Below are 12,446 nucleotides of genomic sequence, written 5' to 3'. Positions count from 1 at the left end.
TGACACCTGAAAAAGGTTACTCTATTGATTCTCACTTTCCTTGAGCAGTTCTGCTAAATGCATAGTGTTGACTCCAACTTTATTAATTTCCACCATGACCACATAGTCATGATGAGAAGGGCAAAAGGGTTGTTTTGAGGGTGTACACAGGAATGTGGGATGGCATTACTTTCTTATTAGGCAAGTATCTCCAAGCTGTCCACTAAAAGCAAAACCAGACTGCAGACAACAAAGAGTTAAATAATAGTGCAATTAATTGATCTTGCACAAATTTTATTTAATAAACTCCGTGCCCAAGCTTCATTACTGATTGTTCCCATCCAATTATAATTATAGGTCTGAGATTATTTCAAAACATTAAGACATGAGTGTATTTTTTTTTTATTCAAAAAGTGAGCTGGTTCCATGGTTTCCCCGAGGAGGAGTCTGAAAACTGAAGGCTCTGCCTCCTATTCTACTTTTAAATATCTTGCACTCTGCAGTAATATCACCTCACAAACCTGTAGGTACATAAAAGGGCTTCTTCTCACTGGAGAGCTCTTTTTTTTTTTTTTTTTGCTTGTTTCACTAAAGAATAATAAAACCACTCCCAGATTTCATAAAACATAGAGAAAAGTAACAATTTCTTTAAAAAAAACTTGTTTATTGCTATCACAATACCAGCCTTTTCAGAATTCATTGAGTTTTTCAGAATGACTTTTTTGATCCAGTTTTGAGATCCCTTCCCAGACGCCTTAACGCCCACTCACATCCTGGGCCATCTGATCTCAGGAATTCGCATGATAAGGTGGGGCCAGGTTTCACAATGAACACACCCGAAACTCTGGCTGATTGGGACCCACACCCAGTTTCACACCTTGGCTCAGGCGATTAGAGGATCATCAGTGGGTCCTTTTGTCCCTCTGTGGGGGGTCACTCCCACTAGGTTTATATCTGGGACTCTCCACCATTTGACCTTAGAACTGAAGAAGCTTCTCGGATGAGAGGTGAAACGTCTTCAAGCAACTTAAAGAAGTCCAGATGCTTTTCTTTGCAAACTCATTTGACTACGATGACCTGGATGACTGAGAACCTTCACAGACCTAAACCTATATAATAATTTCATAAGCTTAAATCAGAGGTATAACATGGGCTAAGACAGTGTATAAATCTCACATAATACAATCAGGTTTCTATGATATCTACTTTGGTATTTATTTTTCTGTTTTACTAAATTTTTTACCAACATATTTTCACTTTGTGTGCTCCCTGGGGAGTGTTTTTCCATAAATTTCTCATCCCCCCCTGAGGCAGTCTTACTCGCCTGATTTTGCATTTTGACAATAATTGGTGCCACAGACAATGTGCCTGTTTCACACTCACTCACATGAGCACACACAACGTTATTCACTTTTATTTCACTTTCCCTGACGTCCCAGACGATGGCCGCACAGAGTCCCGGACCTCACAATCCCGGCTCGTGGCTTTCTCTGAAAGACTTCTAGTCATCCGTGACGACAGCCAGGTGGTGTCCCGGACACCGGGCTTCACGGTCGCGGCTTTACCTTACAAAGCAACAAACACTTCTTTCGTTGGCTCTCCCAGAGAGACGTACAGTAGTTCCAAACTACTCTGCATATACGGAACACGGTTTACAGGGCTGTCCCCTTTGTACTTACGTGAAGTTGTTACCGCGTGGTCTCAGTCTTGAATCCATACATCCGTGCCCGCTGGGGGGAAGGCAGATGCTATTCAACCGGCCTGGCAGAAAATCTTGTGCCCTAGGTCTTTTGATAAGTATTCCTGGCTGACGTGAGACTTCAGCCCATCGTTCTCCTCCCCGATGAACTAGAATCCGGCTCGAAGGACCAATTTAATGTCACAGTTTTACCCCTGATACTGCTGGATAAAAAGAAACTCACCCAGGAACGAGGTCACACAGAGCTCAAATTTTCACTCACCGCAAGGGAAGCCGTTGTCTCCAAACCACTTCAACTTGCTTCCCTCTGCAAGCTGCTTTTATTGTTTATACTCATGAATATTCATGAAGCTTGTTGCTATGTTAGCTAAGACACAATATATGGTTACAAAGCATGTTGTGCAAGCGTTGTCATACGATGTGAATGCAGCCTCCCATGATGTTGTCGTTATCTTGTGACGCCAGGTGGCTTCCTTTATTGAGTGCAGTCTGTTCTTCTCAAGGCTGCTTGTTCCCTTTATGAAGTTCATGCACGTGCTCATATGCGTAGGTTACATAGGGAGCAAGCCAAGCCATTTTAGCTTTTGAAATGGTAACCTATAACATTTTAACTCTAATATAAACCTGTTGTTAGAAATAAGGGTGTATTTGTGTTCTTGTTTCCTTTTTTTTTATTGTCTATTTCTGGTTTTCATCTTTGCTGTTATTCATTTTTGTCATTCACTAGAAAATGAAAATTTTAAAACCATAATTTTCCTCCACAGATGTTTCTTCATGTCCAACAACAACTCCTGGTATGAGAACATTCTTCTTGCTTCTTTAAAGTATTTTTTTGCAGTAAACGTCATTAACAAATGTGTAGTCACTGTACTTATTAACCTAAAATCTGTCAACAATTCTATTTGTGTTAATCATTTATCTATTCAAATATAAATTTAAGCTACCTTTACTGACCAAAGCTTATACGGGGATAATATGTAACCACAACACTTGAAGTGTTCTGCTGCATGTCCTTAAAGCAAACACCTGATATTCAAAACATAATATATAAGTTGCAACAGACATAATATGTAATGTTGCACAGATGATGTACATTAGATTTTGTGGCTGCATTGGAAAATATGATTTTGAAAGATAAAAAAATATGCTAAAATCTAAATTGCTGCTGTTTCCATAGTTATAACACCATCAACCCCACCCTTTACTACAGCAACAACCGGTAAGGCCTTTGAAATGTAACGTGAAGAATAAATGTCCTTGTGTGAGCTCCAGATTATCAGTTGCACTGTAAAATCTAAAACATGAATGACTTTTGTTGTACCAACACAGCTACAGTGGGGCAAAAAAGTATTTAGTCAGCCACCGATTGTGCAAGTTCCCCCACTTAAAATGATGACAGAGGTCAGTAATTTGCACCAGAGGTACACTTCAACTGTGAGAGACAGAATGTGAAAAAAAAATCCATGAATCCACATGGTAGGATTTGTAAAGAATTTATTCGTAAATTAGGGTGGAAAATAAGTATTTGGTCACCTCAAACAAGGAAAATCTCTGGCTCTCACAGACCTGTAACGTCTTCTGTAAGAAGCTTTTCTGTCCCCCACTCGTTACCTGTATGAATGGCACCTGTTTGAACTCATCATCTGTATAAAAGACACCTGTCCACAGCCTCAAACAGTCAGACTCCAAACTCTGCCATGGCCAAGACCAAAGAGCTTTCGAAGGACACCAGGAAAAGTATTGTAGACCTGCACCAGACTGGGAAGAGTGAATCTACAATAGGCAAGCAGCTTGGTGTGAAAAAATCAACTGTGGGAGCAATCATCAGAAAATGGAAGACATACAAGACCACTGACAATCTCCCTCGATCTGGGGCTCCACGCAAGATCTCATCCCGTGGGGTCAAAATGATCATGAGAACGGTGAGCAAAGATCCCAGAACCACACGGGGGGACCTGGTGAATGACCTGCAGAGAGCTGGGACCAAAGTAACAAAGGTCACCATCAGTAACACACTACAACGGCAGGGAATCAAATCCCGCAGTGCCAGACGTGTTCCGCTGCTGAAGCCAGTGCATGTCCAGGCCCGTCTGAAGTTTGCCAGAGAGCACATGGATGATACAGCAGAGGATTGGGAGAATGTCATGTGGTCAGATGAAACCAAAGTAGAACTTTTTGGTATAAACTCAACTCGTCGTGTTTGGAGGACGAAGAATACTGAGTTGCATCCCAAGAACACCATACCTACTGTGAAGCATGGGGGTGGAAACATCATGCTATGGGGCTGTTTTTCTGCCAAGGGGACAGGACGACTGATCCGTGTTAAGGACAGAATGAATGGGGCCATGTATCGTGAGATTTTGAGCCAAAACCTCCTTCCATCAGTGAGAACTTTGAAGATGAAACGAGGCTGGGTCTTCCAACATGACAATGATCCAAAACACACCGCCCGGGCAACAAAGGAGTGGCTCCGTAAGAAGCATTTGAAAGTCCTGGAGTGGCCTAGCCAGTCTCCAGACCTCAACCCCATAGAAAATCTGTGGCGGGAGTTGAAAGTCCGTGTTGCTCGGCGACAGCCCCAAAACATCACTGCTCTCGAGAAGATCTGCATGGAGGAATGGGCCAAAATACCAGCTACTGTGTGTGCAAACCTGGTAAAGACCTATAGTAAACGTTTGACCTCTGTTATTGCCAACAAAGGTTATGTTACAAAGTATTGAGTTGTATTTTCGTTATTGACCAAATACTTATTTTCCACCCTGATTTACGAATAAATTCTTTACAAATCCTACCATGTGAATTCATGGATTTTTTTTTCACATTCTGTCTCTCACAGTTGAAGTGTACCTCTGGTGCAAATTACTGACCTCTGTCATCATTTTAGGTGGGGGAACTTGCACAATCGGTGGCTGACTAAATACTTTTTTGCCCCACTGTATTTAAGCTGATGCCAGAGGAGGTTTGGACCTCAGTAGTTAGTGAGTTAGTGAGCTCGTTAGAAAGATCCATCCTTTCATAAATGTTTGAAATAGGTGGACTGCATGGCTAGATACTGTTTTTACACCTGTGAAAATGGAGCTGAAAAAAAATCTAAATTAAAAAATTAAGAGGTGTGGCCCTTTACTTCCCTACTACTTCTGGTCTTGCATGTCTCAATAGAAGCAAAAACATACATGTTAGATAAATGTTGTGCTTGTTCATAAACAATTTATGTAAATGTTGTTTCTCATAATTGTGAAAGAGTTTTGTGATGATTTTCTTCTTGTCTCCTCTACAGAGCCAGTGGAGTTTAATATAGACTTGAACTTGCTCTTCCCAATATCCAGTCTGCCCTCAAATTTCATTGATCTGTTTAGAGGCTATGTGGAAAATGTGTCCTTCCCCCAAAACATCACCGAGTCTTTAATACTAGAAGACTTGAACTTCACCACATGTAAGAATTTTGTGCTCAGTCACATTTAAATGTGTTCATACTCTGGTGCATGATTTGTGAGCTGTGTTTGGTGATTGTCTTAAATGTGTTTATCAGGGTGCTATCCAAACTCCACTGGAGGACAGCAGTGTCAATGTGAGGACCAGTTTGCCTGGTCATGTGACAAGTGTGGCCGATACGGTGCATGCAATAATGTCACCTCCCAAACCTGTGAATGCATCAAAGGGCTTCCTCCTGGTGGAGAGTTCTGTGAACCAATCGCAAGTAAGCTTCTGTCACGGGCCAATTTCTAACTCATTGCTCTGCAGCACACGCACCGCAAAAGTGCAAATTAACCAACCAAAAATAATGATTAAACTTTGGTTTGTTTGTTTTTGTCTTTTTACAGTATGACAAAAGGACTTTAGCTTTAACTTCTCCGTTCCAGTCCTCTCTTAGGTCTTTCTCTCTATTTTTTGCATATTAAGGTTTTTTTTCTCGTCATAGGAAACAGAGAAATGGTATATTTACCGTAGCAAGATACCCTACTATCCAAACTGCACAGACAAATTTTGTATTTGCTTACATTTGTTGAGCTTACTTTTAAATCTCATGACACCTGAAAAAGGTTACTCTATTGATTCTCACTTCTCTTGAGCAGTACTGCTAAATGCATAGTGTTGACTCCAACTTTATTAATTTTCACCATGACCACATAGCCATGATGAGAAGGGCAAAAGGGTTGTTTTGAGGGTGTACACAGGACTGTGGGATGGCATTACTTTCTTATTAGGCAAGTATCTCCAAGCTGTCCACTAAAAGCAAAACCAGACTGCAGACAACAAAGAGTTAAATAATAGTGCAATTAATTGATCTTGCACAAATTTTATTTAATAAACTCCGTGCCCAAGCTTCATTACTGATTGTTCCCATCCAATTGTAATTATAGGTCTGAGGTTATTTCAGAACATTAAGACATGAGTGTCTTAATGGATGGCTGGCTGGCTGGCTGGCTGGCTGGCTGGCTGGCTGGCTGGCTGGCTGGCTGAACACACAGCAAGATGAGAGTAGATAAGGGAGATCGCGACACAGACAGATGAAAACACAGGGCTTAAATACACAGAGGGAGCAATCAGGGAATGGGAAACAGGAGGGAAACACAGCTGCGGCAAATCAGGGCTAACGAGACAAGGGAAGCAGACATGGACCTTCAAAGTAAAACAGGAAACATAACACAGAGACGCACGGGGATCACAGATCACAAACCAGAACACTAAAACTCTAACAAAACCCACACAAAGAACCTAAACTAAGAATAATCCTTTAACCCATAAGGAAAAGCTAGAATATAATGAAATAAACAAAATCAAATTCATTATATTCTAGCTTTTCCTTAAACAAAATCAAAGAACCAAAACTACAAACCACTGGATCGATGACCCAGGCACTCTAACAAATAGTTGAACCTGAGGAGCCTGGCAGGTTAAGTCCTGCCATCCACAGCTGTTAATGGAAGCTCCAACCTAGATCCATACATTTGTTTATATAACTGTGTCAGTTTTAGTTGCCTGGAAAGGAGTTACACCAATACAGATCTACATATTAAATGATGTTGTTTACATTAAATCATCCAATGTCGAAGCACAACCTATCATTCTCTCAACCCTCCCAGTCTAAACTCTAAAATCACTTTAATACATTTTCTATTTTATTCTTAACATAGAAATCCCTTCACATTTCCTTCCTTCTAAGGGAGAGTTCTGTAAACTAATCACAAGTAAGCACTGAAATCTTCCAGCTGTTGCAAAAGATAAGTGCTTTCACCAAAAACATTAATAAATGTGTCTGACCAGCACAACATAGAATTATGGTTACTTAGAATCATTTATTAAACATCTGCTTCAGCGTGAACCTTTTGTTGTTAGAAATGAGGGCGTGTTCTTTTTTCTTTTGTCTGTCTTTCATTTGTTTTTTTCTTCTTTGCCATTAATCATTTTTATCATTCACTAGAAAATGAACATTTTAAAGTCATAATTTTCCTCCATAGATGTTGCTTCATGTCCAACAACAACTCCTGGTATGTGAACATCCTTCTTGCTTCTTTGTTCATTCTTTAAAGTATTTTTTTCCCCAGTAAATTTCATTACAAAGATGTGTAGTCATTTTACTTACAAACTGTACTTAAACAATCTTTCAACAATTCAATTTGTGTTAATAATTTATATAGCTTCAAATATAAATTTAAGCTACCTTTACTGACCAAAGCTTATACGGGGATAATATGTAACCACAACAATTGAAGTGTTCTGCTGCATGTCCTTAAAGCAAACACCTGATATTCAAAACATAATATATAAGTTGCAACAGACATAATATGTAATGTTGCACGGATGATGTACATTAGATTTTGTGGCTGCATTGGAAAATATGATTTTGAAAGATAAAAAAGTATGCTAAAATCTAAATTGCTGCTGTTTCCATAGTTATAACTCCATCAACCCCACCCTTTACTACAGCAACAACCGGTATGGCTTTCGAAATGTAACATGAAGAATAAATGTCCTTGTGTGAGCTCCAGATTATCAGTTGCACTGTAAAATCTAAAACATGAATGACTTTTGTTGTACCAACACAGCTATTTATTTGGCTGCATTAGAAAAGTATACTGAAATCTGAACTACTGCTTTTTTCTGTTTTCACAGTCACAACAACAGAAGCAACAATTCCTACTTCACCATATGGTATGACATATCAAATGAAAAGTATAAATGTCTTTGAGCTCTTGATCATCACTTGCACTTTAAAATGTAAAAAACTGCATCACCGCTGTTGTAACTACACCGCTATTTAACCGTCCGGTTTTGTGCACCCCATCCCCTTACTTTAGTGTCCCCGGTCAAAACTGACCAGTCAGTGTTAACAGCTCTTAAATTAACATAACAAACATTTTTCACCACCAAATTCAGTTCAGTGGGCCGTCAGTGGGTCTTTCATTTGGTCATTCAGTGGGCCATTCAGGGGCTCACAGGCCAAAAATCTGTGCAAAAATGTGGATTCATTGTCATTTGTATTTGTCTGTTTAAGGGAAACCACATTCCTGAAATATCTGATTAACACTGCAACTTGAAGTTTTCTTAGTTCTTTCCAAGTCTTGTAATTCTAACAGAGTCCCATCCTTCAAATCTCTAAATACTGTACTGTATGTTCTGTTGTTTTCATAAACTAGTAAACTAGTCCTAGTTAATGTCTTTCTGAGTCAGGAGCAAATCCTTTGGAATTCTTATAGTGTTTTTATGGTGAAGCTCTTTTGACTGTCACTACTACATCTTTCAGTTCTGCTATACCTGGGTATCTATGACCTTAAATATTCTCCATGTTCTGTCCCCTTTATATCTTCTCTGTCTTTTTTTTTTTTTTTTTTTTTTTAGCTGTGCCGATCTTTTTAACAAGGTCTGGATCAACTCGATGTTCTTGTAGAGTTGAACTTTTTCAGCTACCTGCTGTGGTTAAAAGAGCTGATCTTTAAGCATTCGAATCAGGTTCTAACCGTGACACTGTCATGATCTCTGTGTAGTGACTGAACAAATTAGATTGCAGATATAAGCAGAAATAAGCTTATTGTTTTAGCGTGTCTGAAGTGTCTCTCCCTTAGCAAAATAGTGAGGATTTTGGTCATCTGGGAGGCACTCTCAAATGACCTGTAGAGCTGCTGCACCAAGTTCTGAAATCGACTGCAGCAGGACTATATTATTATTAGTTGTAGTAGTAGTAGTAGTAGTGTTAATTAATGCTGCAACTGATCAAAAATGTCACGGTTTGGATTGGATCACGGTTTTAAGTCACGGATTGGATCAATTTTCGCATCAGTAAAAACAAAAAAATTAAAAAAATTAACATTTACTTATTGAAGTCTTTTTTGCCTGTTCAAAACATTCAACTCAACACTCATTCCATGCAATTATTTTAAAAAAGCAATTATGGTTCAATATAGGACAGTATAAGGCTTTGTATCTACCACTCAATTCAATTCAATTTTATTTATAAATCGCCAAATCACAACAACAGTCGCCTCAAGGCACTTTATATTGTAAGGTAGACCCTACAATAATACACACTGCTCATTATATTGCACTCCGCTGTGATATAATGAGCAGTCACGGTCACGTAGCTTTCCGTTGCTACACCTATTTGTAGTAGTTAGGGCAATAGAAGATGCCTGGGACAGTTCAGCCACAACTTAAATCTCTTCCTGCTCATACATGCTTGAAACGATCTTGCCACTAAAGTGGACGCAAACAGGATATCATAGCGTGGCTCAAGCATGTTCATCATAGTTTAAACCCCTTGTTTTGCACAATGAAATATGGCCTCCCGTCTGCAGCTAAACACCCCAATAGCTTTTGTAATAGCTTTTGCCTGGTCGAATGGGCAGCAAAGGGCTGCTTAAATACCGCAAACTCCTCTGCTCCTCCACTTAGACCGCTAGCGCTGGCCATATCTATCACTTGGCAGACCCACCAAACCCACCATACACATACTTTTTTTCTTCTTTTTCGAATCTTCGGATCACGTGCGTGCCAAACTGTAGAGTGGGATCGGTTCGGATTACGGATCAACCGTGATCTGTTGCACCACTAGTATTAATGTTAAGCAATTATCTTCAAGCTGTTCACTGAAAGCAATTCCAGGGTGCAGCAGACAGAAAAAAGATCATAGTTTTACCAGCCAACTTTGGAGTTATTCTTACAAAATATTTATTGATATCTTCAAGAAAACTTTTTCACATTTTCATTTTATGTTTGACTTGGGTCATCAATATATACGTCATCCCAATTTTGATTTATTTATATGTCTTCAATGCCGTAATTCTTTCTTGTGTTCTTAGCCTTACTATTTTTAAGGTGGTTCACTCACACTAAATGAACACTTAACATCTGAATCATGTATAATCCAAAAAATAGGGAGATGATAACTTCAATAAGTCAAAAGAAATCCACTTGTTATTGAAAAATGAGCATTCGGAAAATCAATTTTGTCAATAAGGATAGTACTGTCTTTGGTAATCTGACTAGGTTTACTAGGTCACTTGAAACCAATGATTTAATGTTTTTAAATAATTTCCAATTTCAACAAGATTTATATAAATGCTTCTACTATTTAAATGCAATATGCAAATACTATTAAATTTCTTATTGAATAACATTTAGAATATTATTCATCATTATAATAAACATTTGCATCAAAATCAATGTTGTTTTTCAAAATTTAATAATTTATGTTTGATTGGATCAGCTGCAGCTGCCCAGCCAAGAAAACTCATGTATTTAAGCTGATGCCAGAGGAGGTTTGGACCTCAGTAGTTAGTGAGTTAGTGAGCTCGTTAGAAAGATCCATCCTTTCATAAATGTTTGAAAAAGGTGGACTGCATGGCTAGATAATGTTTTTACACCTGTGAAAATGGAGCTGAAAAAAATCGAAATTAAAAAATTAAGAGGTGTGGCCCTTTACTTCCCTACTACTTCTGGTCTTGCATGTCTCAATAGAAGCAAAAACATACATGTTAGATAAATGTTGTGCTTGTTCATAAACAATTTATGTAAATGTTGTTTCTCATAATTGTGAAAGAGTTTTGTGATGATTTTCTTCTTGTCTCCTCTACAGAGCCAGTGGAGTTTTATATAGACTTGAACTTGCTCTTCCCAATATCCAGTCTGCCCTCAAATTTCATTGATCTGTTTAGAGGCTATGTGGAAAATGTGTCCTTCCCCCAAAACATCACTGGGTCTTTAATACTAGAAGACTTGAACTTCACCACATGTAAGAATTTTGTGCTCAGTCACATTTAAATGTGTTCATACTCTGGTGCATGATTTATGAGCTGTGTTTGGTGATTGTCTTAAATGTGTTTATCAGGGTGCTATCCAAACTCCACTGGAGGACTGCAGTGTCAATGTGAGGACCAGTTTGCCTGGTCATGTGAGAAGTGTGGCCAATACGGTGCATGCAGTAATGTCACCTCCCAAACCTGTGAATGCATCAAAGGGCTTCCTCCTGGTGGAGAGTTCTGTGAACCAATTTCAAGTAAGGATTTAGCAAATAATTTTTACGTGACCAGAGTGTGGTTATATACTCACAGAATGTATTCAAATATGTCTTGAATAAATTAATTTCTTTTGGACTAATTTCCTTCTTTTTCCATGGATTTTAATTTATTCTTCACAGCTTTTAATCCATGTCCAACTATTACAACTACATCATCAATACCAACAATTACAAACACAACAACAAACACAACATCGACGACAACACCAACAACAAGCACAACATCGATGACAACACCAACAACAAACACAACATCAGCGACAACACCAACAACAAACACAACATCGACGACAACAACAACAACAACAAACACAACATCGACAACAAGCACAATATCAGCAACAACACCAACAACAAACACAACATCGACGACAACAACAACATCAACAACAACATCAGCGAAAACACCAGCAACAAACACATCATCAGCGACAACACCAACAACAAACACAACATCGACAACAAGCTCAATAGCAGCGACAACACAAACAACAAGCACAATAGCACCGCCAATACCAACAGCAAACATAACATCGACGACAACTCCAACATCAACAACAACAACAACATCGACGACAACAACATCGACCACAACAACATCAACGACAAAAACAACTACACTGATAACAAAGACATTTAACATAACTATGGATGTTGAATTCAAGGAAGAATACAATCAGGAAACCAATGAATTTCACCAAAACTGTTAAAGAAACTGTAAGTCTTTATTTGCTGTTTTTCTGTGTCATTTAGTTTTCTTGTGTTCTCAATCTACTAACTGTATGGGATATTAATTCTTGTGTTTTGTCATTGTCTCAAACAGATCAGACTTGAAGGAACAAACCAAGGAATAGAAACAAAATTAATTAATTTCCGGTAACTCACAATGTCTTTGTTTTATTAACTTAACTATTCCTAACAAGGTTTTTTTTTTCTTCGTCTTCCACTCCTTTTATAGTATGGTTATTGAAACATTCCACCTGTTTTTGCAAAGTCCTTTCACAAAACTGATATTTTAGTGTTAACTAGTTATGGGGGGATATTATCATCCTAACCCAATGAGATTAGTTAACAACCTCCAAGAACAACTGGTGTGTTGAAGGCACTGAATTCGAAAGCAGGTGACCTGAAAGAAAGGATTATGCCTAAGTTGAAAACCTACACCCTCTGTGGCTGAATTTTAGGACTACATGAAGGGAAAGTCTCCTACATCATTACGTATAATCCCTAGTGTGACAATCACTAAAAACTTAC

At 38.6% G+C, this 12,446-nt stretch overlaps 1 protein-coding gene across 1 annotated transcript in view; it reads left to right on the top strand.

The window, feature by feature from the left end:
* The window catches only part of LOC113019084 (uncharacterized), a 93,691-nt gene extending 81,626 nt beyond the window's left edge, over positions 1 to 12,065 (top strand). Inside the window, exons 50-56 of the mRNA XM_026162596.1 lie at positions 2,443 to 2,472; positions 2,856 to 2,897; positions 7,793 to 7,831; positions 10,752 to 10,907; positions 11,004 to 11,171; positions 11,313 to 11,909; positions 12,016 to 12,065. Coding sequence (XP_026018381.1) covers positions 2,443 to 2,472; positions 2,856 to 2,897; positions 7,793 to 7,831; positions 10,752 to 10,907; positions 11,004 to 11,171; positions 11,313 to 11,902 — 1,025 coding nt within the window. The 3' untranslated portion in view covers positions 11,903 to 11,909; positions 12,016 to 12,065. The remainder of the gene's footprint in view (positions 1 to 2,442; positions 2,473 to 2,855; positions 2,898 to 7,792; positions 7,832 to 10,751; positions 10,908 to 11,003; positions 11,172 to 11,312; positions 11,910 to 12,015) is intronic.
* Positions 12,066 to 12,446: the final 381 nt, after the last annotated feature.

This window comes from Astatotilapia calliptera, chromosome 3 (genome assembly GCF_900246225.1).
Source record: "Astatotilapia calliptera chromosome 3, fAstCal1.2, whole genome shotgun sequence".
In the NCBI taxonomy this organism is placed as follows: domain Eukaryota; kingdom Metazoa; phylum Chordata; class Actinopteri; order Cichliformes; family Cichlidae; genus Astatotilapia; species Astatotilapia calliptera.
Note: the sequence above shows the minus strand (reverse complement) of the source record. Positions and strands in the feature narration are given on the sequence as shown.